This window comes from Ovis canadensis, chromosome 25 (assembly GCF_042477335.2).
Source record: "Ovis canadensis isolate MfBH-ARS-UI-01 breed Bighorn chromosome 25, ARS-UI_OviCan_v2, whole genome shotgun sequence".
Classification (NCBI taxonomy): Eukaryota; Metazoa; Chordata; class Mammalia; order Artiodactyla; family Bovidae; genus Ovis; species Ovis canadensis.
In genome coordinates, this window is record NC_091269.1 from 61231885 (window position 1) to 61256793 (window position 24909).

At 40.9% G+C, this 24909-nt stretch overlaps 1 protein-coding gene across 2 annotated transcripts in view; it reads right to left on the bottom strand.

Annotated features, from left to right (window-relative positions):
* PARG (poly(ADP-ribose) glycohydrolase) overlaps positions 1-24909 on the bottom strand; it is a 116953-nt gene that overhangs the window by 81689 nt on the left and 10355 nt on the right. For both annotated transcript variants that reach the window (XM_069572293.1, XM_069572292.1), the window contains exons 3-7: positions 23878-24864; positions 22835-23018; positions 17577-17699; positions 17360-17443; positions 12389-12463 (exon numbers count right to left, since the gene is read on the bottom strand). In XM_069572293.1, coding sequence (XP_069428394.1) covers positions 12389-12463; positions 17360-17443; positions 17577-17699; positions 22835-23018; positions 23878-24864 — 1453 coding nt within the window. The remainder of the gene's footprint in view (positions 1-12388; positions 12464-17359; positions 17444-17576; positions 17700-22834; positions 23019-23877; positions 24865-24909) is intronic.

Below are 24909 nucleotides of genomic sequence, written 5' to 3' on the forward strand. Positions count from 1 at the left end.
GCTTATTTAACTTACATGCAGAGTACATCATGAGAAATGCTGGGCTGGAAGAAGCACAAGCTGGAATCAAGATTGCCGGGAGAAATATCAATTACCTCAAATATGCAGATGACCCCACCCTCATGGCAGAAAGTGAAGAGGAACTAGAGAGCCTCTTGATGAAAGTGAAAGAGGAGAGTGAATAAGTTGGCTTAAAAGTCAACATTCAGAGAACTTATGATCATGGCATCTGGTCCCATCACTTCATGGCAAATAGATGGGGAAACAGTGGAAACAGTGTCAGACTTTATTTTTGGGGGCTCCAAACTCACTGCAGATGGTGACTGCAGCCATGAAATTAAAAGACGCTTACTCCTTGGAAGAAAAGTTATGACCAACCTAGAGAGCATATTCAAAAGCAGAGACATTACTTTACCAACAAAGGTCCGTTTAGTCAAGGCTATGGTTTTTCCAGTGGTCATGGTATGGATGTGAGAGTTGGACTGTGAAGAAAGCTGAGCACCAAAGAATTGATGCTTTTGACCTGTGGTGTTGGAGAAGACTCTTGAGAGTCCCTTGGACTGCAAGGAGATCCAACCAGTCCATCCTAAAGGAAATCAGTGCTGAATATTCATTGGAAGCACTGATGCTGAAGCTGAAACTCCAATACTTTGGCCACCTGATGTGAAGAGCTGACTCATTGGAAAAGACCCTGATGCTGGGAAAGATTGAGGGCAGGAGGAGAAGGGGACAACACAGGATGAGATGGTTGGACGGCATCACTGACTCGATGGACGTGAGTCTGAGCAAGCTCCGGGAGTTGGTGACGGACAGGGAAGCCTGGCGTGCTGCAGTCCATAGGGCTGCAAGTAGTCACGACTGAGCGACTGGACTGGGCAGAACTGTGTATCCATGGTTGCCCCTTATCCGTGGTTCTGAAACAGTACCTGCCCCTCAGCTTTTCTGCCTCGTCTGAAGGAGCTTTTCCTATTGGCAACTTTCCCTTCTCAAGCAGAACTTGTTAGAATGAAGAGGAGGAGTCGTTTCTCCGCCTCAGCCCCTACTACTAAACGTCGCCAGATTCAACCAACCGTGGGTCGTGCAGTACCGCAGTATTCACTACTGGAAAAAAGTCCACGTATAAGTGGACCCATGGAGTTCAAACCCAGGATGCTGAAGGGTCAGCTGTCCAGGTACCAGGCTGGGCAGGAAAAGATACGAAGGCAGGAGAGAGTCGGCAGATTACAAGCGTTTTGCTAGCTGTGTTCCATGGGACAGAAGCTACAAGGGAAATCATAAGTCGCTAACACAGAAAGGCATTTTGCTTGTAAGTAAGTTTGGGGAAAATATTTAGTTAACTAAAACTGAGCAGGTTTCTCTACTGTATGACTCCTCAGAACTATTCCCAGTAGGAGGATATAACATGCAGCAAACTTTGCTCCTTCAACCCTTTATTTAAGAGGATCAGAACAACACAACCTGGCAAACTGGCCCAGAGCAAAAGGGATGCCAGCAACAGCCTTAGAAACAGTGCTATAGGAATAACTGAGTGGAAAACTAGGAGGCTACGGTAGGAAAGAAATGCAGGATGATGCTAGAGAAGGAGCTGGCCCAGGGCACCATCAGATCCGGTGTGATCATGCGTTAATACAATAGAGGGTGTCACAGAAACTTGAGTCAGATTAGTGTACAGGTTACCAACGTGATTACCAAATGAAGTTGCCCAAGTTGATATCAGATAATAGGGCTGAGAGGAAAAGAGGTGCCAAAAATGAGCAAATAAAAATGGGAAGGGGGGGATATAACCATATGGCAAAGAATTCAAAGAACAAAGGCAGTTGGGTATTGGTAGGTACCCTTCCTAAGTCAGTGCTTTTAAATAATGCCAGATCTAAGGCCACAGGCCAGTAAAGCCACTTTTTTTTTCCTTTTGAAGAAGATTTTCTCTCCTTTCTACCTACAATTCAAATCTTTGAACTTCTTAGGCCTCTCTTGATTTGGTTTAATTGGTTTCTAAGACGGTTCTGTCCCTTAATCGAATGATTTCCAGTTGACCTAAGGTGTGGGTGGTATGATCCTCTCTAGATGCCAAATCAGAGGCTAGTTCTGACGGCATACAGCTTAGGGAACAGATGAGACCCACCTCAGCCCAGCTCTATACGTTATGAGCCTGGGTTTACACAGATCTAGGTCAGGGCCAGACAATTCAACAATGGATAAGAATCAGCAATGGGGGTGAGGGGAAAAACAACTCCTCCTCTCCATTCCAGCAAGTTCCACGTAAGAAGGAAAAACTACCAGTAAGAAAAGCTCCCTCAGCCAAGGTAAAGAGCTGATTTTAAAGAGCAGGCACTACCCACGGAGAGAGATTGGAGAACGATGCTGGGGTGCAACAGCAGCTCTCAAACCTTCACATCAGAATTAGCTGCAGGTTGTGAAAGCAAAGATGAGTGGGCCTCAGCTTCAGAATTTCTAATTCAGAAGGTTCAGGGTAAGGAAGGAGAGTTTCTGTCTCTCTCCAGTCCCCAAGTGGTGCTGTTGCTGCTGCCTCAGGGTCCCCCCTTGAGAGCCAGTGCAGAGCAGGGCTTCCTGGTCCTGGCACCGCCGGCCTCTGGCTGAGATGACTCTGTGTTTGGGGGGATCGTGTTCACTGTACGATGTTCAGTGGTATCTATGCCCTCTACCCACCAGAAGCCAGTAGAACCTCCCCTCAGTTGTGAGAACCAAAAATGTCTCCAGACCTTGCCAAAGGTCCCCCAGGAAGCAGAATCACTCACAGGTGAGAACCACCACATAAACTGGACTGGTGCTATAGACTGGAGTACGTATAGATTCTGGAGTGAGTGGCACCCAGGTGGGAATCCCGGCTTCATCACTCGAACAAAGTACTTATACTCTCTAATCCTTGGTTTTCAGTTGTTCATTTGTAAAATACAGTGTCTATATAATGGGATATTTGTGAAAATCAAATGAAATAAAACATATTGCTTATATTGCACTTGGTACACAGTAAAGCTCTTAAAAATAAGCAGCACCACTATCTTGACTGCAGATAACCTCATAGGATATTGAATAAAACAGAGGAGATTATCTACAAGGCGAACCTTGTAGAAGGGTTAATTCTAGGAGGAGGTAAGGCTAAGCCTGGAATGGATAAGAGTTTGCATGTGAAGTGAAGCTGAAATGGTCTGCAGCTTAAGCAGCAGGCCAGGAAAAAGGAAAGGGTTAAAAAGGGAGACAAAAGTCAACTATGAGGAAAAGAGGCTGTGGGTATGGCTGCTTGGAGAAGGCAATGGCACCCCACTCCAGTACTTTTGCCTGGAAAATCCCATGGACGGAGGAGCCTGGTGGGCTGCAGACCATGAGCTCACTAAGAGTCGGGCATGACTGAGTGACTTCACTTTCACTTTTCACTTTCATGCATTGGAGAAGGAAATGGCAACCCACTCCAGTGTTCTTGCCTGGAGAATCCCAGGGACGGGGGAGCCTGGTGGACTACCGTCTATGGGGTCACACAGAGTCAGACACGACTGAAGCGACTTAGCAGCAGCAGCAGCATACAGCTGCTTAACCCAGTAAGCTATTTTAACATTCCACTTCCAACGGAAGAAGATGCCCTGGTTCTATAGTTAGAATGTTTTGTCCAACCAAAATGCGAATGTTGAAGTCTGTTCCTCCAACGTGGTAGTAATTTGGAGCTAAGGCCTTGGGGTGATTAGACCATGATGGTGTGGCCATCGTAAACGGGATTTAGTGCCCTAATAAAAAGAGATCCCAGGGAGCTCTCCTATTCCCCCTACACCTTGTGTGCCTGTGAAGTCGCTCCGTTGAGTTCAACTCTTGGCGACCCCGTGGACTGGAGCCTACCAGGCTCCTCTGTCCATGGGATTTTCCAGGCAAGAGTCCTGGAGTGGGTTACCGTTTCCTTCTCCAGGGAATCTTCTGGACCCAGGGATCGAACCCCAGTCTCCTGCGCTGCAGGCAGATGCTTGACCGTCTGAGCCACCAGGGAAGCTTTGCGAGGACACAGAAAGAAGATGGCCACCAGTGAGTCAGGAAGCAGGTCCTCAGCAGACACCAAACCTGCCAAGGCCTTGATCCTGCACCCACCAGCCTCCAGAACTGTGAGAAATGCGTCACCCACCCAGTCTATTCTGTTACAACAATCTGAATGCATTAAGACACTCTGTTTAATTTCTGAGTTAGGCATCCTGGTGCTAAGATGGATTAGACCAATAGCATAGCTTGGCAGTCCATCTGAAAACATTCCATATTTCACTGTGGTGGAAATGGTTCTTGCAGAAAATGTCTTTTTCAAGTGCTTTCCATGTAATCAAAGAGCAACTGAGGCAACACGGTACTATGCCACTCAGTTTACTAAAAATTTCTGTAACACCGTAAAGAATAATTGCTCAAATAGCTGAGAATCTGACTGCCCCATAAAGTTAATCATCACTTGTCATCACCATAACAATACATGATGGGTAAGTACTTTTCACAATCAGCACCAAAAGTGGGTACAGGAAGAATCGCAGGCTCTGTCTTCCGGAGACACAGCCGCCGCACAGCTGCCGCGGCGCCAACGGTGTGCGTGCCACCCCCGCACCTCAGGGACAACGGGCCTGCTCAGCCCTTCCCCACCGGCTGCACCGCAGTGTCTATACAGGCTACACGCGGAAACAGCACATAAACTTGAAAGCCAGATTTACATTGCTTTTATTTCTTTTTCCTGTTTTTATCTTCAGATGATATATACTACAAAAATCCTTTTAGTGTTAAATACGAGATCTTATATGTGTTATCAGGAGCTTAACCAAAAGGAATACAGAGTTTATTTTTAGTGAGCGGAAGCATAAGATGAGTAAACGATCTGAGAAGCCACCTAACAGGACGATGACTGTGACTATAAATCGAAGTATTAGGCCAAACTGCATAAAAAACAAAAACCCACCTCAGAGCTACTTGACAAAGAGATATAAATCATGGAAGAGATTAGAACATGAAATTATCATCACTCCTCCATCAGAGTAGATTTCTGGATCATGAAATCAATGACACAGCAACATTTAAAACCAAGGGCTTCCATAGTTATTTGAACAAAGTAGGTAAGGCTGGAGTTACAGGACATTAATAAACTAGATTAATTCCATTAGAATACAGGAGGAATTCTGCCTAAATAAATTTTCACTTTCAGATGCCTGTAATTTCCATCCTCCTCGTCTCCACACACGTAAATATGACAATGTTTCACAAACACTGTGATCACCGTTTCAGTGATCCAGGGCACGGAAGGCTCAACCAAGAGTGATTATCTACAATAATTCAGCAAGTCTATAAAGCAAGGTGCCTAGTGCCAACTGGAGCAATTAGTTCCATGAGATGTGCACTGTTTAAAATAAATCATGAATGAGACCCTCAACATCTACTCCAACCCAAAAACATACAACAACCAAACCAAGGGGAAAGTCCACATATTTCATAATCATCTAAAATTTAATATTTTATTGACCCTATTCAGTTCTCTTTTGGCTCTTACAGTCCTCATGAATTAAATCAAGTCAAGTTGTAAAGCAATGCAGACTTTATTGATTTTAGAGACTGTGAGTCACCAAGGGAAGAAGTCCAAGACGGTTAAATTTCCACTGAACTCAAATCAGAGGTTCGAAAGCTAGACGAACAAAGACATTAGCTGTAGTCTTGTGAAATATTCAAGGCTGCTTTCATTTGATTAGGAATTTGCTACAGGCTCTTTATGACAAATATAACAAGGACACGTTAAATCTTTTAAGCTTTGAAGAAAGGCCCAAAAATAAATTAGCTAAGAAGAATTCCATTTGCAACTGAAAGCTAAGGAGTAATATGTTTATTATATACATTCAGAAACTTACTTCTACATTACTTTAAAAAAAAAAGGCTATTGTGAAAGGCCACAATTTTCACTGGGTCTTCGTTAAAGAAACTTGTTCTGATTTGAAATAGTAGTTAACAACCTGGTGCCTTACCTCAGCTTTTCCAAAACTAGCCTAAAAATTAATTAATGATGTTCCATGAAATGTTTTTAGATGTTTATAGAGATTCTGAGTTAAATTCACCCATTCCAGTCCATTTTAGTTCGCTGATTATTAGAATGTTGACGTTCACCCTTGCCATCTCTTGTTTGATCACTTCCAATTTGCCTTGATTCATGGACCTGACATTCCAGGTTCCTATGCAATATTGCTCTTTACAGCATCGGACCTTGCTTCTATCACCGGACACATCCACAACTGGGTATTGTTTTTGCTTTGGCTCCATCACTTCGTTCTTTCTGACAGTTATTTCTCCTCTGATCTCCAGTAGCATATTGGGCACCTAATGACCTGGGGAGTTCCTCTTTTCGTATCCTATCATATTGCCTTTTCATACTGTTCATGGGGTTCTCAAGGCAAGAATACTGAAGTGGCTTGCCATTCCCTTTTCCAGTGGACCACATTCTGTCAGGGTGAATTTACCTCAGATGACCATTGTATCTACTACTACGGGCAGGAATCCCTCAGAAGAAATGGAGTAGGCATCATGGTCAACAAAAGAGTCCGAAATGCAGTACTTGGATGCAATCTCAAAAATGACAGAATGATCTCTGTTCATCTCTAAGGCAAACCATTCAATATCACAATTATCCAAGTCAATGCCCCAACCAGTAATGCTGAAGAAGCTGAAGTTGAATGGTTTCATGAAGACCTACAAGACCTTTTAGAACTAACACCCAAAAAAGATGTCCTTTTCATTATAGGGGACTGGAATGCAAAAGTGGGAAGTCAAGAAACATCTGGGATAACAGGCAAATTTGGCCTTGGAATTCAGAATGAAGTAGGGCAAAGACTAATAGAGTTTTGCCAAGAAAATGCACTGGTCATAGCAAACACCCTCTTCCAACAACACAAGAGAAGACTCTACACATGGACATCGCCAGACGGTCAACACCGAAATCAGACTGATTATATTCTCTGCAGCCAAAGATGGAGAAGCTCTATACAGTCAACAAAAACAAGATCGGGAGCTGACTGTGGCTCAGATCATGAACTCCTTATTACCAAATTCAGACTTAAACTGAAGAAAGTAGGGAAAACCACTAGACCATTCAGGTATGACCTAAATCAAATCCCTGATGATTATACAGTGGAAGTCAGAAATAGATTTAAGGGCCTAGATCTGATAGATAGAGTGCCTGATGAACTATGGAATGAAGTTCGTGACACTGTGCAGGAGACAGGGATCAAGACCATCCCCATGGAAAAGAAATGCAAAAAACCAAAACGGCTGTCTGGGGAGGCCTTACAAATAGCTGTGAAGAGAAGAGAGGTGAAAGGCAAAGGAGAAAAGGAAAGATATAGGCATCTAAATGCAGAGTTCCAAAGAATAGCAAGAAGAGATAAGAAAGCCTTCCTCAGCAATCAATGCAAAGAAATAAGAGGAAAACAACAGAATGGGAAAGACTAGAGATCTCTTCAAGAAAATCAGAGATACCAAGGGAACATTTCATGCAAAGATGGGCTCGATAAAAGACAAAAATGGTATGGACCTAACAAAAGCAGAAGATATTAAGAAGAGGTGGCAAGAATACACGGAAGAACTGTACAAAAAAGATCTTCAGGACCCAGATAGTCATGATGGTGTGATCACTCATCTAGAGCCAGACATCCTGGAATGTGAAGTCAAGTGGGCCTTAGAAAGCATCACTACGAACAAAGCTAGTGGAGGTGATGGAATTCCAATTGAGCTGTTTCAAATCCTGAAAGATGATGCTGTGAAAGTGCTGCACTCAATATGCCAGCAAATTTGGAAAACTCAGCAGTGGCCACAGGACTGGAAAAGGTCAGTTTTCATTCCAATCCCAAAGAAAGGCAATGCCAAAGAATGTTCAAACTACCGCACAGTTGCACTCATCTCATACGCTAGTAAAGTAATGCTCAAAATTCTCCAAGCCAGGCTTCAGCAATACATGAACCGTGAACTCCCTGACGTTCAAGCTGGTTTTAGAAAAGGCAGAGGAACCAGAGATCAAATTGCCAACATCTGCTGGATCATGGAAAAAGCAAGAGAGTTCCAGAAAAACATCTATTTCTGCTTTATTGACTATGCCAAAGCCTTTGACTGTGTGGATCACAATAAACTGTGGAAAATTCTGAAAGAGATAGAAATACCAGACCACCTGACCTGCCTCCTGAGAAATCTGTATGCAGGTCAGGAAGCAACAGTTAGAACTGGACATGGAACAACAGACTGGTTCCAAATAGGAAAAGGAGTACGTTAAGGCTGTATATCGTCACCCTGCTTAGTTAACTTACATGCAGAGTACATCATGAGAAATGCTGGACTGGAAGAAGCACAAGCTGGAATCAAGATTCCCAGGAGAAATATCAATCACCTCAGATATGCAGATGACACCACCCTTATGGCAGAAAGTGAAGAGGAGCTAAAAAGCCTCTTGATGAAAGTGAAAGAGGAGAGTGAAAAAGTTGGCTGAAAGCTCAACATTCAGAAAACAAAGATCATGGCATCTGGTCCCATCACTTCATGGCAAATAGATGGGGAAACAGTGGAAACAGTGGCTGACTTTATTTTTCTGGGCTTCAAAATCACTGCAGATGGTGACTGCAGCCATGAAATTAAAAGACGCTTACTCCTTGGAAGGAAAGTTATGACCAATTTAAACAGCATATTGAAAAGCAGAGATATTACTTTGTCAACAAAGGTCCATCTAGTCATGGCTATGGTTTTTCCTGTGGTCATGTATGGATGTGAGAGTTGGACTATAAAGAAAGCTGAGTGCCGAAGAATTGATGCTTTTCAACTGTGGTGTTGGAGAAGACTCTTGAGAGTCCCTTGGACTGCAAGGAGATCCAACCAGTCCATCCTAAGGAAGATCGGTCCTGGGTGTCTACTGGAAGGACTGATGTTGAAGCTGAAACTCCAGTACTTTGGCCACCGGATGTGAAGAGCTGACTCATTTGAAAAGACCCTGATGCTGGGAAAGACTGAGGGCAGGAGGAGAAGGGGAAAACAGAGGATAGGATGGTTGGATGGTATCACTGACTCAGTGGACATGGGTTTGGGTGGACTCTTGGAGTTGGTGATGGACAGGGAGGCCTGGCGTTGCTGCGGTTCATGGGGTCGCAAAGAGTTGGACACGACTGAGCGACTGAACTGAACTAAACACAAGTGAGGAAATAAGAAGCCTAGTCATTCCTATCTCTTCTACTCCATACATAAAACTAAAACTGGAAAAGAAGATGAAATAGCCGCTGAAACCTTAGGTTTCCTTTCAATAACTATTCCATTTACTGAAAAAACTTATTATACAAACCAATTTCAGAATTAAAGTTCATTTTGAATTGACATCTACATTTACTGTGAAATATGTGTTCGAAAAGTACACAGAACAGATCAAATATGCATGGCCTAATGAATGACTATAAGGCAAACACACATTTTTTAGGTACTGTCCAAGTCCAGAAAGAGAAACCAGGATCACAGAAGCAAAAGCAAGCTCTCTTAAAACACCCCACCTCCACACCCCTCTTCAGTCACTACTACCCTAACATGCTGTGTGAATTTCACAAGCTAATTCACTGAGAACAAAAAGAAACAGGGCCACAGTTTATGTGACGTGGAAGTATTTAAAACACCTCTAAAATGCGTTAATGGGCTTCTCTCGTAGCTCAGACAGTAAAGAAGCTGCCTGCAATGCGGAAGACCAGGGTTCAATCCCTGGGTTGGGAAGATCCCCTGGGGGAGGGCATGGCAACCCAGTCTAGTCTTGTTGCCTGGCGAGTCCCCACGGACAGAGGAGCCTGGTGGGCTGTGTCCATGGGCTCACAAAGAATCGGACATGACTGAGCGACTCAGCACAGCACAAAATGCATTAATAGAGTAACGTTCCTAATATATAGGACATTTTGCTATACTTTGCTGTGAAAAATGCCAGCAATAAGAGTATCGATCCATTTAGAACACAAATTATAGAAGTGTTTGAATTTAATTTTGTGGAACACCACACAGGAGGGCCATAAAACACAGATTATTTTTCCCCAGCTTTTCCAACAGCTGGCAGGGAGGAAGACCACTATTAGCATTCAAGATGCAAAAAAAAAACACTAAATAATGGCCATTGCAACTCAGTGGCACCTAGATACTTAATTATAAATTACAAAGTAACATATTGGTTTCTGTAATCTTCCCTGGTCTCTGACAAAATTTTAAAAAGCTTAGTCAATACTTCTCACTTTCATCCTAAATAAGGGTGCTCACACAGCAGGACTGCCATGATTCTGGGTCTCTTATTTCTTACACTAAATGCCAGCATTTACGTAATAACTATAGCATGGAATCCCATTAATGACTGTTTATGTTAACACCTGCTGTTCTAAGGTAGTATGAATTTGAAAAACCTATTCATTATAGAACTAGCCAAAGCAAGGTTTAACAAGATAAATGTTAATAGTCCCCAAATAAACTTAAGTGTAAAATACTAAAACTGATATGACGTTGAATTTAAACTTCATTTTGTTCCTTAGCAAAATATGCCATTCAGAGTGGAATGTGACATTTAAGTAAAGAATTCCTAAATACTGTTCATTAGTAACACTTAAGAGCCCTTTTTAAAGAAGCATCCTTACTCCAAAATGTGGACATAGATAATGAAAAGCAAATATAATTCATTTATAATTTAAAACCTAGCCAAACACCTGTTTCCCTTGCACTGAAGATCTCCTTTTACTCCTCCAATTCCACCCACATACATGCCTAATTGTCTAATACTTACTTCTCACTAAACCCTGCAGTCCCGAGCAACGTTACCCCTGTGGGCTGTGGCGTGGTCAAGTTCTATATTACTACATTTGGAGCTTTGAAGGACAGAAAAACACACAACCCTTTAAACAGCCAAGGTCTACTGTTAAGTACACTGACAACAGCGGAATAACAGCCACAGAGAAGAAGAGCCTTAACATCTAGACATGCTTTACACAAAGAGAATTCCTTGAGTCTCTAATAGTGGAATGGCTAAGCAAATGATACATCATTTGATGGAATATTATGTAACCATTAAGACTAAAAATGATAAACTTGTGCAACGTAGCTTTATGTTATCAAATATTTTAAATATGCTTTTATATCTATATATAACTACAAAAATAGAGAGAAAAACTTAAAGAAAACAGTAAGAAATGAGTATTTGGTACAATTGTGAGGACTCCCCCAACCCTCCCACAGGTTTACAAAGTAAATAAAACCTAGAAGGTCAAAAATGTAATAACTCCTCTCTCTAGACAACTATAAAACTCTCATCAGCACCTAGTAATCACCTCGTTTTATGATCTACACTAAACACACCAAAACTTGCTACATATTACTCTTACGGGGATGCTTCTGGGCAAGGTCACCAGATAAAAGGGAAACAAGGTCCTGTCTGAGTAGACTGATTCAGAAGGGAGGATAAACGACTTCCTTGCCTCATAGCAAGGGGACGGAGGTGTTTTAATCCGTGGCATGCTTCATCGCCATCACAAGGCATTAAATGTAAGCATTACTTCCCACCAAAACTAACAAGTGTATCCGGTTTACGGCATAACTACACACACAAATGAGCATAACCAGGAAACTCTGAATAAGGCCTTATGTCAGCTTCCTAATTTTGATACTGAATTATACTTAATCAAGCAACCAACACTGGGGAAGACAGAATAAAGAGCGCGTGAGACCTTCCCTGTATATTTCTTTACAATTTCCTGTGACTCTATCATATCAAAACAAAATGTTAAAAAAAAATAAATACACACACACACACACACACACATATACTGCCAATCTTTCAAAATGGATAAAACCCATTCTTCTAACAGTACTATCAGAGTGGTATTCTTCACCTTGCTGAGAGCATACTAAACTGCTACAGACTCCTTCGGGAAAAATGATTCTATAGCATAAATCCCAGGCCATAAAAGTTGTGGCTTTTGACCTAGCCGTTTGATTTCTGGGAATCACCTAAACAAACATCAGATTTGGGAAAACATACATATGCATTTACATACATACATATGTAAAGATATTACTACACTAAAACAAAGTGAAACTGATGCAACTTTAGGTGTCTGAGGATGTGGGAATCACTGAATTCTCAAAATCTAGGCGTGAAACATGCCATCATTTGTTAATACTGAAATTGGCACAATGATACAATAGGAAATGCATGTAACGAGAGACTAAAGCAAATTAAAAATGAGCCACACAAAAGCAACAGGAAACATTTCTGATAAAAATAAAAGATGATAATGGTGTCAGTATGAGAGAATTCTGTGCATTTTCCTCAAGCTTCTCCATTAGAGATATTACATTAGTTCCATAGTTTAAGAAATAAGCATACTTTTACCTTATCCCAGAAATCAATCAAAGCTGTGAAGTCCCATTTCTTAGAATACGCCACATTGTACTTCAGAATAGCATCCTATGGAAAAAGCATAAGTAAAATGTCATGATACAGGAAAGTGAATTATCTAGGAATAGCCTGTCTCCTTTATGAATTACTTCCAGCATATTCCTTAACGCTGGACAAGCTTCCTCCACCATTAGCTACTCCACATCAGCAGCTATGAATGAACAGAATGCATACTAATCCTTAGTATTCACTTAAGAAAACTGAGATCAGAAAAGTCAAGTAACAGAGGGGGAAATATAATTACTCTAAAACATGTACTCTAAACAGAAGCAATATAATCCAAATGGACAAAAGTTGGATCTTGGTGGTTAAAGAAAAGGAAATAGTAATAATATAGTGACTTTTGGTCTTTAATAGGGTCACACTACATATATAGATACAAATAGTGTTTTAGTATTAAGATTTCATTAGGTAAGTAAATTAGGGGAAAACTCTCTTAAAAGGCTCCCTGGGGAAGAGAGCAATAAAGAAAACAGACTGAGGTCAAACTAGTGCGCCCTCTACTGGAGTAATTTTAACTGTCTGAATGCTATATGCTGATTGGCTTCAGTCGTGCCGGACTCTTTGCGGCCCTGCGGATTGAAGCCTGCAAGGCTCCTCTGTCCATAGGATTCTCCAGGCAAGAATACTGGAGTGGGTTTCCATTTCCTTCTTTTCCTTAACCCTGACTGTCTGAATACACAGTACTTTACCTGTGGGGTAAAGTACCTGTGGGGCACAAGACAATCCATTAGTTACGCAGAAAGAACTATTATATCGCATCCTTTAAAATTTCTAGTTGATTATATTTTATAATACATGTTAAATATAGAATTTATAAAATACCATTTATAATCGCAATATACACCTCAAGACTTTTTACTGAAGGCATATTCAGTCTGACAAACATTGTGCTAGATTATTACTATAAACCTAAATTTCCTCATCGTTGAAAAAAGTTTTTAAAAATTAACATTCTGCCAAAGAGCTTCCTGAAAAATACTTCACGTCACATAAATTATCACCAAGCATCTCGGCTAAAAGAAATGAGGCAATAAAAAAGTATATAATCTACTTCAAATAAGAAGATATCCAAGTTCCTTGAAAAAGGAAAAGTCATCAACCACGAAATAACATGACAAGAAGAAGATTTTAATTTACTCTCACAGCTATAATACATTTTCCATTAAGAAGGAAAAGATTTTAAGAATTTTTTCCCCAAAATTACTGGTATTTGATTTCAGGACCTCAAACAAAATATTAAATAGCAATGTCTGCAACAGCAAACCGACGGACGCCACATACAGTGGAATAAGCTACTGACACACTCAGCAACACGGATGAATCGCAAAGATCTTCATCCGAGTGAAAGAAGCCAGACACACTAGCATACCTAGCGCATGGCTCCATCACATGAAATGTGGCCGATACTTAGTTTTGCTTTTTTTTCTTTTTTTTAAAAGGCAGATCATTAGTTGCCCGCAGCCAGTGCAGAAAGAGGAAACTGATCGCAAAGGGGTAAGAAAAATCTTTACAGGGTGACAGGAATGCTCTGTATCTTGACTGCAGTGAGAGCTTCAAGTGTTTATGCAAATGTCAAACTTCATCAAGTTACATTCTTTAAAAGGATGTACTAGCTTATATGTAAATTATTCCTCAAAGTTGGTAAGGAAAAACATTCTAAATAGCACTTATACTCTGATTCTTTAATGGAGTTGTATAAATAGCATTAACTCCTAACTAATATTCACTTTACTTCAGTCTTCAGGTCTCGGAAGTAGTCCACCCGGAGGTCTCCTATCTCCAGGAAGCCCGGGTGCATGCTGAGTTGCTTCAGTCGTGCCCAACCTTGTGCGGCCCTATGACTGTAGGCCACCGGGCTCCTCTGTCCCTGGGACTCTCCGTGAACACAGGAGTGGGCTGCCGCGCTCTCCTCCAGGGGATCCTCCTGACCCAGGCATCGAGCCCAAGCCCCTTCTGCCTCCTGCACTGCCAGGCAGTTTGCTCACCACCAGCACCACCTGGGGAGCCTGGGTGCTACTCCACACAGTATTCTTAGGTGATTTTTTTTTTCCAGTTCATAATTCACAATAAATACAACTTAAAGCACAAAGAAGCCCATTCTTTGCAAATTATCAGACATATTATTCATAGAAATATTACAGTGTAAACCAACTTTTGAGGACACTGTTGCTTTTTTAAACTTATAACATCTCGAATCCCTCTTAATTCAACATAAATGGCATTAAAAAAAACAGCAAAAATATTATTATATTCTATAAGAAGCATTTAATGTTTTCCCCTCCCTTTCATAGTGCTCCTTCAGCAAAGGAAACAATTACCATTAAGTCGAGAGAAGAAAATCTCGATAGATTACTCTGTTACGCTGAATCTACCGTAAAATAAACAAGAAAGGGAAATTCAGATTAAATTAATTACCCCTTTTAAAAATAATCATGGCACACAAAGGAATTGCTAAAAGAGGTGAGCAGCAATGTAATTTAGAACACTATGATTATTATGGATTTGTGTTTAAAGAAAAAATATGTAAATTCTTAAATAATCCTGTTTGTTAGGCCATTAAAGGCCCTAAATTAGTGTTTTTCATATAGAGTCTGGACAGTATTCCTGGTTGGTCTGCTTGTGCTTGAGAGTTTATAAATGTGGCTTTGGAATGAATCTGCTCAGTTCAGTCACTCAGTCATCTCTGACTCTGTGACCCCATGGACTGCAGCATGCCAGGTTCCCTGCCCATCACCAACTCCCAGAGCTTGCCCAAACTCATGTCCATTGAGTCAGTGATGCCATCCAACCATCTCATCCTCTGTCACCCCCTTCTCCTCCTGCCTTCAATCTTTCCCAGCATCAGGGTCTTTTCCAATGAGTCAGCTCTTTCGTATCAGGTGGCCAAAGTATTGGAGATCCAGCTTCAGCATCAGTCCTTCCAATGACTATTCAGGACTGATTTCCTTTAGGATGGACTGCCTGGATCTCCTTGCAGTCCAAGGGACTCTCAAGAGTCTTCTCCAACACCACACTTCAAAAGCATCAATTCTTCGGTGCTCAGCTTTCTTTATAGTCCAACTCTGACACCCATACGTAACTAATGGAAAAAACCACAGCCTTGACTAGACAAACCTTTGTTGGCAAAGTAATGTGTCTGCTTTTTAATGTGCTCTCTAGGTTTGTCATAGCTTTTCTTCCAAGGAGCAAGCGTCTTTTAATTTCATGGCTGCAGTCACTTTGGAATGAATACAAAGGCCAGAAAACAACACACTGTAGAAACGAAAGCTGGTATTTTAAATAAAGAAGTACCTAAGATGCACTGCCGGAGAAAGCAATGGCACCCCACTCCAGTGCTCTTGCCTGGGAAATCCCATGGGCGGAGGAGCCTGGGCAGTCCATGGGGTCACTAAGAGTCGGACACGACTGAGCGACCTCACTTTCACTTTTCACTTTCGTGCACTGGAGGAGGAAATGGCAACCCACTCCAGCATTCTTGCCTGGAGAATCGCAGGGACGGCGGAGCCTGGTGGGCTGCCGTCTATGAGGTCGCACAGAGTCGGACACGACTGAAGCGACTTAGCAGCAGCAGCAGCAGCAAGATGCACTGCAGTAGAGGACTGTCAAATCCTTTAAAACCTGGACCTATCGTATTTATTTGCAAGCTGATATCCTGCATAGAGACCCCTATCTCTACCAACATTCACCAACTGTGATAAGTTAAAAAGCAGTAAACACAGAGAATTTTATCTTTATACAGTATAATTTTTAAGTTTATCAGCATACTATTCTGGGGCTCAGATATGTGTTTAAAAATCTGTGCGAAAAGCAAATACTGATTACAAATTGTTTTCACAGTGATAACGAACACAACTCAAATGATGGGTCAAAATGTATAAAATGGAAAAAATCAAATTGATATAACTGGATCAAAGTATAAAGAGATTTATTTAGTTTTATGTTTGTACATATGTAATTAATGTATGTTTACCTTTGTGCACATGTAATTAACATATTAACAATAAGTAAGCTCTGGCAGACCCTGAGAATTTCTCCCATTTAAAAAAGTAATTACAAGGCTGAGAAACAGTATCCCTAAGAAATGAAATTTTCAAAATATATTATGGTACAATGCATCACTGTTTTTCATATGAAGGGAAAACAAGAGCTAAGGGAAAAAAGGGAGTGATGGAAAAGGGACAGAGAGTTAAGATTAACTTGTAAGCATAGATGAAAAATCAGTACAAAACCTAAGAAACAGTACATAATAAATTAATTTCTCAAAGAGAACAAAGCCAGTTTTACAGAAGTATAAAAAATCTGTTTATAGTTGTAAAAACTTTAAAAGCTTATATAAGGCTGTAGTGCCAAAAATAAACATATACTCAAATAGTTGCCCTTACGGACTTAAACGAAATATTTTTTAAATCAAAAAATAAATTATTGCCAAAATATAAGATTAATAAATTATGAAACTGCTAGAAGCTGTTATTAAAAGCAATAAAAAGTACAATGCTTAATCATTAGCAAACTCAGCTTCCCTTCAGGCAAACAATGCTGAAGTCGTAATTCTTCCCTGATTTAAAGACATTTCAGAAGCAGGATAATTCTAAAACAAAAAGAAAAGCAAAGCCCGGGATCAAAGGAAATTGGATGGGGAATCAAGAAACAGGTCTCATTTCTGGTTCTCCAGATTATTCCCTGTGGCTCCAGGCAAGTCATTTACAACTCTCAATTCTTCTACTCATTACCTAGAGATGGAGGATAAACCAAGAATGTCTCTAAAGAAGAGCTCCTCAGGAAGCAAGCACTTTGCATAGAAATAATGCTGTTACCTAAGTCTATTAAAGATCAAACAACATCTCTGAAGGAAAAGACCAGGACTCATCTCATGTTAGAGACAAAAATCACAAAAGAACACACCTTCAAGTTCTGGGGCCGAGAGAACTTGTTGAGAAGCGCAGTCTGAATGAGCTCCCACCGGCTCCCTGCAGCTCGCTCGCCATTCTTTAAAGAAAAGAAAAACACGAAGAGACTATTCCAAGTTCTCTTAACATGCAGAACCAGCAGCCAAACAGCAAGCATTAAAATAGCTCTCAGAGACTAAAAGAACATGAGTTCAGTTCAGTTTTGTTCTCACCTCATCTTCCACAGGGTACAAGTTCTGTTCTGAACAAGGCATCTTAACGTGCTTGTTGTCCCACAGATCTTTAAAATGTGTCGGGAAAGGTTTAGGAACTTCTCCTATTCGCAAGAGATCTACCTGAAATGCAAGAAAACTGTGAGTGCATAAAAACTAGGCCTATCTTCTGTAAAATAATCCAAAGAAACCAGCTGAAGTAAATGCTATAAAAATACAGACCAGCTCCTGGGCAAGAAACCTCATAAGTCTTTTTCAGTTGTTCCCACTCCTTCCCTTCAGTTAGTTTCCAAATCATCATGGCCTGGTCACTCTATCTTCATCCCATCCAGTTCCCTGGTCCTTATTAATCCCTGACTGAATTTCTGGTAACAGCTTTCTATCCCTCTTTCTAACTCCCAACTGCTCCCAGATACACTCATCCCACATAAAACCCTTATTCCCACTTGGGAATAATATTGTCTTTCTAAAGTATCCCCAACCTTCTAATCCTATAACGGCTCCCTTCTGCCTATATAGATTCCAAATGATTCCAGTTTTTAACATCCTCTCTTACCCAAAACACTATCTATTTAAACATCAACCTTCAGTACCCAGCTCAATTTTCATTTCCTACAAGAAGTCTTTAAAAACTTTCTAATAGGCAGTAAGCTTATTCTCTCATTATCATACTAGAGCACACTTTTTCCACTGGACTCTAACCTTAAGAATAATAACTGTATTAACTTTGTATTTTGAGTGTTTACAACTGAGCCAAACATGTATGTTTTTAATATGTGTAAGTGTTTACATACGTAGAGTTGATCTTTGAACAACATGGGTTTGAACTGTGGAGGTCCACTTGTACAGTTATCTTTTTCAATAAATACACACTACAGCACCGCATAGTCAGCAGCTGACTGAATTGCTCGGTGGGGAACCTCAGATACAGAGGGCCAACTGTAAAGTTACACTCGGATTTTTGGCTGCCCAGAAGGTTAGCACCCTAACCCTAAACTGTTCAAGGGCCAACTATATATATACACACATTGTTGCTGTTGTTCAATTGTTAAGTCGTATCCGACTCTTTGTGACGCTGTGGCCTGCAGCACACCAGGCTTCTCTGTCCTCCAACTGTCTCTTGGAGTTTGCGCAAACTCACGTCCACTGAGTCAGTGATGCTATCTAACCATCTCATCCTCTGCTGCTCCCTTCTCCTTTGCCTTCAACGTGTATATATGAACATGCATAAATATATATATATATATACACACACACACAAGGTTCATCCATACTATAGCATGAATCAGAACTTCACTGAAGATCATCAAATAATTACACAAATAAATATAAAATTTCAACTGTAAGATGCTATAAATGAGAGGCTCATAATGTCACAAGGATCTTTCTAGACAATTTTAACTTATACGGTGAGCTTAGGGAATCCTTCTTTGAGGAAGTAGCAATTGAGTTCAACTCCAAAGGTGAAAAAGAAGTAGGAAAAAATGAAAGGGACAAAAAAAAGGAACAGCCTATGGAAGGAAAGACTGTTAAATAGGCAGCTTCATTAAAAGCCTGCAACCAAAGAGAAATAAACTTGTGGGCCTTTTATACAGGTAACCATTAAAACCACAAGTGTGTATAAGACTACTCCAAGAGAGGAAAAAATAAGAGGACCTATGAAAAAGTCCTGGGGAACTCTAACAACGTTTAAGGGCCGCATGCAGACAAGAAGCTAAAAGGAACAAAGCAAGGGTTTGAGGAGGCAGGAGGAAAATCAGGAATACATGGTGTCCGAGAAGCCAAAGGATGAGAATACTCCAAGGAGGAAACAATAAGGGACGTTCAAGACTCAAAAGTGGCTGAGACATCCGTCCTGCCAGAAGTATTTTATCCTCCATATGGGGACCCCAAAGGTGACTCTGTAAAGACCTTCCCTGTGATCTAGGGTGACAAGACCAGGTACCAGCGGAGCTTCACGCACAGGGGAACATATTATATAAGAATAGACGTGGCTCTGGGTGTCTGTAGTTCAGATGTGTGTATGCATGTGTACAGCACGCGCCTATACACGCGTCTGCCTGTATGTGTGTACATGTTTATGTGCGGATGAGTGTCGTGTGCCTGAGTGCATTTACAGACAATCACGCATTTTCGTGTCCACGCAATTTCAGACTGTCTTCCATTCGTAACACTAAACGCCAGGCTATAGCATGACTTCACATGCTGTGATGTTAATATCTGGCATCTTAGAAATGTAACCAAGGACTATCTATTTAACAACTATTAATTATACATATAGCATAGTGAGTGTAGTGAAGTCGTTCAGTCGTGTCCGACTCTTTGCGACCCCATGGACTGTAGCCCACCAGGCTCCTTGGTCCATGGGATTCTCCAGGCATGAATACTGAAGTGGGTTGCCATTTCCTTCTCCAGGGGATCTTCCCAACCCAGGGATCGAACCCAGGTCTCCCGCGTTGTAGGCAGACGCTTTACTGTCTGAGCCACCAGGGAAGCCCATACATATAGCATACTACTACCATATTCAGGAAAAAGAATCTAGAAGAAAACACACCAAATTCTTAAACTTTTTTCATTGACCCTGTATTACTTTTGTAATAAAACTTTTATAAATTCATTGGATATTTGACAAACAGTAATTATAGAGATTAATTAATGGTGGTCTAAGATGCTTCAGGTTTTCTTTGTGGGCAGTGGAGGAGAGGAAGCAGGAAAAGTCAAAATATCACTTATTTCCCCTGATCAATCTTTTTCCAAATCTTAACCATTAACATCTTGTCAGTCACTCAAGCCTTTTTTTAATTTCACATAATTATCAATGCCTCCTTTTCCCATATCACCCATAGTTAAGAATTCAGTGTCCTATCAATATAATCTCAAAACAACTTGCATTTATTCTTTTATATGCCCACAATTACTACCCTGTCTCAGTTATTTCCAAACTTTTTTAAAGAGCAGAACTCTTTTTTCCCTACGAGTTCTAATACAAAATCATTATATTTAAATAAAAGCTATTTTAATAAATACAATTTTTAGAGTGACTATACTTATTCTATCAATAGCAAAGAGACTAACTGGAGGACTGTGAAATCGACAGGCGGCAGCTACAGCTTTCATCACTCATTTATATCCCTCACCCAATATTAAGAAAATCCTATCCACACACCTCAACAGCTGGCAGATGGCAACTTTTTTACACTGTTATTTTGATGTTTAAGGAAATGCTTCAAACAGAAGTAGCAAGAGAACCCTGATTCTATGACCTGCACAAAAATGAGTTCTCTTGGTAAAACCTGCTGGTTAAAATATGGTATTAAGCAAAAAAAAAAAGTATTGAGCATTTTTAAAAGTAAACACAGGTTAGTTCTTTCACGAGAGGTTTTTCATAGTTAAATATAGTTTAGAAAAGAAATCTGAGTCAGCGTCAAAAGAGGCCCTGAGCCACTTTCATGAAGCACAATTCGATCATCACTGTTTGCTTACTCTTCATCTCTTAACCGAGCTCGTACCTTTTCCTGCTTCCAATGTATCCTCTCTTCAGTCATCCTTACATATAGCTGTCTGATCAATCTTGCTATGTATGTAGTACAACTATCGTCTGCACAGACATTCCCGTGATTTCCAATTCTTATAGACTCAGTTTCTTACAGACTCAGTTTCTGATACCTAAAGCCCTCTACAATGGACCCAAACTACTTTTCAAGTCTTCTCTTCCACCATTTTCCATCCATATACTCAGTTCCAGCAAATCAATTGCTTCCCATTTGTAAAAATTTTAAACTGCACAGTCTTTTCCTATAAAGGTTATATATCTATCTAGAATTCCCTTGCCTTACTAACTCCATTTCAGAAATTTCCTCTCATCTTTAAGAACTCAGCTCAAACTCCAACGCCCTGCTCAATGTTGCTTTTACCTAACCACACTAATGAGTTCGGTACTTCAGAATATTTAATCACATGAAGGCAATGGCACCGCACTCCAGCACTCTTGCCTGGAAACTCCCATGGACGGAGGAGCCTGGTGGGCTGCAGTCCATAGGGTCACTAAGAGTTGGACAGGACTGAGTGAATTCACTTTCACTTTTCACTTTCATGCATTGGAGAAGGAAATGGCAACCCACTCCAGTGTTCTTGCCTGGAGAATCCCAGGGACGGGGGAGCCTGGTGGGCTGCCATCTATGGGGTCGCACAGAGTAGGACACGACTGAAGCGACTTAGCAGCAGTAGCAGGCTAAGTTGTTTAAGAGCAGAGAGTTTCTTTAAGTAGCCCCTGTGAAATCCAATATAGAATCTAATAAATGAGATGAATATTTAATCCTGCATGGATTCTTTTTTTTGTTGTTTTTGTTGGCCATGCCACATGGCTGTGGGATCTTAATTTCCTGACCAGGAATCAAACCCAGGCCCACGGCAGTGAAAGCGTTGAGCCCTCACCAGTGGAGAGCCAGAGAATTTCTAAGACATGGACATTTAAAACTACTCTAAGAGTGACAGAAACATTCTAAGATTGGGTTACGGCCATGGTTGCCTAACTCAGTAAACTAACTAAATACAACTGAACACTTAAATGCTCAATAAAGTGTTTCTTTTTATTTTTTTTAAAAGAACCCATGAGAAGTATGAAAGAGGTTCCCAGGGTTAGTGAGGAATGAGAAGTTACCGTTTAGCAGGTAGAGCTTATGTGCAGGAAGACGGAAAATTTCCGGGAATGAACAGTGGTAATGGTTGCACAGCACCGCCACTGCAATGCACACTTAAAGGTGATCAAGTTGGCAAACTTCACATTACGTACATTCAACCACAGAGTCTTTAAAAATGAGGTTGGTTTTAGAAATGCTGAGCTTGAGATGCCTATGGGATAGTGATGGGGATGTCTAGAAGAATCTAAAGCTCAGAAAAAGAGCATCAAACCGGAGAAGAATTTGAGGATACTGAACAACGTACAATTTTGAATTTTAGTGTCTAACATGTAGTGGGTACTCAATAAATATTGTCAATTGAATTTTTTAATTCAATAAATTTTCTTAACAATACAGAATATTCAATACCCTCAGCAGTTAACAGTGATTCATCTTACGGATGTGTTAAGTACCGTATTAAGTAACCTATTATCATATTTCTCTGTTCTATAGACTTCTCAGTACTTTATATATGCAGAAAAGAGAAGCACTTTCTATGCATTGGTCTGTTTTTCACAAGTATCGAAATAAATTGAAACTCAGCACCTTCCCTCTTTATCGGCAAGAGGCAATATCTACCCGAACAGTCACTGTGTGATTGGCAGATGGTCTCAAGGGAGGCAGCCGGACCCCACACCTTGGCATCCTTCTCATCTCCTCAATAGGAGTTCCAAGCCATTTCTTATCTGGAGAACGGTGAGGTGGAATGTATTCAGGGATCTTCCTTTCTGTTCTTTGATGTTTCCTTTCACATTGTTCTTTTCTAAGATCAAAACAAATATATTCAATCACAAACCACTCACTGTTTAAATTCACTTAGACACACAAGTAAAAACACTTACCCAGAAGTTATTGTTTAAAATGTGCCAAACCTGCTCTTTCTCCTTGGTATTTAGAAAAAACAAAACAACAAAAAGCTTATAAGGCTTACAATAAAAGCCAAGAGCTTATTTTCAATAGTCTGTGGAAGGAATTTCCGAACACATGTAAATCACCTTCTGAAAAAAGGGGCCTTGTAAAACAATAGGTACATTGCCAAACAAGTCATGGTGCACCGTGTCCGCTACTTCTTAAGACTCTAGACAACAATTTTCAATGAAGTGAACTTACTATGGCGTGCTTGCCATAAAAGATCACAAAAATTATGGAGTGGGCTTTAAGGTAATTTTTATACTTACATTTTTTCGTAATCATACAGGCTGGGATTTAAATCCCAGCTTTACTCCCCACAAGTTACATAATCTCAGTGGCTTTCCTAACCAATTTCAGTCTTCTCATTTGTGAGGTGAGTGCACCACCACCTGCCTGCCGTCAGAGCATCAGCGAAAATGCATGTACAGTAGCCTGAGGTAACAGCAGTTCCTATCATGTTTATGATCGAGTAATTCCCATAAATCTCAGAAGGAAGTTCATGAAACTAAAATCTGATTGTTTACTTCTTTTCTGTTTCTGTGATTTTTAGAATTTAACATTTGAGTCTAAGTTTAAATTATGCATTAGTAATTAATAAGAAAGACAATTATTTCTTGCCTTCAGTGCAAACCATAACTTTGTGAAACTCCCCCTCACAAAATTATATAACACATTACCCTACTGAAGATACTCTTGATGGTAAAAATTACCTTTTGTCCTCTGCTTTGGGCACTCTCATGAAATGATCTGTGATTTTAGAATCCTTTCTCCCATGTTGCTTAGAATTTCTGCACTCTACATTCAGGCTAGAAGTACTTCCAGGTCGTTTGACATTCACATCATTCATTCCAGCTCGACTCTCTCCTCCTTCAAACTGGAAATGTAATCGAATCTCACCTCCCTTAGCAGAGGACCGCTTCCTCAACTCAGTGTCAGCTTCTCTTGGTTGGAACCTTGAAGGCTTATTTGCTGTTTGAACAGAACTGCTATCTTCCTGTTCATCAAAACCTGGACTTGTCTCTTCATCTGCTTCTGAATCCTGACAACTATTTTTGGAATTATCTACGTCCATTGGTGACTCGGGTTCACTTTCTTTCTCAAACGGAGGAGAATTTCCTAGACCACTTTCTTGTCTGCTCAATCTGTTGGCATTTTTCAGTCCAGTACCAGCATCCTCAGAGCCAACGTCTGACAAGGGGCTCTCCGGCAGCACGTCTGTCTCCTCCTGCCGACACCCTGCGCGGGCTTCTGCAGGATGGCGAGCCCCGCTATACTTCTGGCAGCTTCTGGCTTCCCTGCCCTGTCCATCTTCCACCGTCTGCTGTGCGTTCGCAAGCTTCACGTGTGTCAGAAACGGCTGGTTATCTCGACTCTCCTCACTATTTGTGTCGCTGTGACCATCATTTTGGGGTGACCGACCAACATTAGCGTTACTGAACTGCTCTGGCACCAGAGTCACTGCAGGAGGCTCACTCTCCGAAAGCCGCTCCGAGTGTCTCCCTTCATTCTGCCACCGACACACAGCTGCAGTCTGATGCTGCTTCAAACACTGCGTACTTTTTTCAGCTGGTGACTTATCAAAACCTAGCTGAGAGACATTTTCTAATTTTTCCATGTTATGTTGATAAAAGTTATCTTTTTGTACAGAACTCATCATGGATTCTTCTCCTGTATTGTTGTTTTCTTTACTATGCAAACTGCAAAAGAGCAGAAAGAATGGCACAACAGAACTTACGACACAA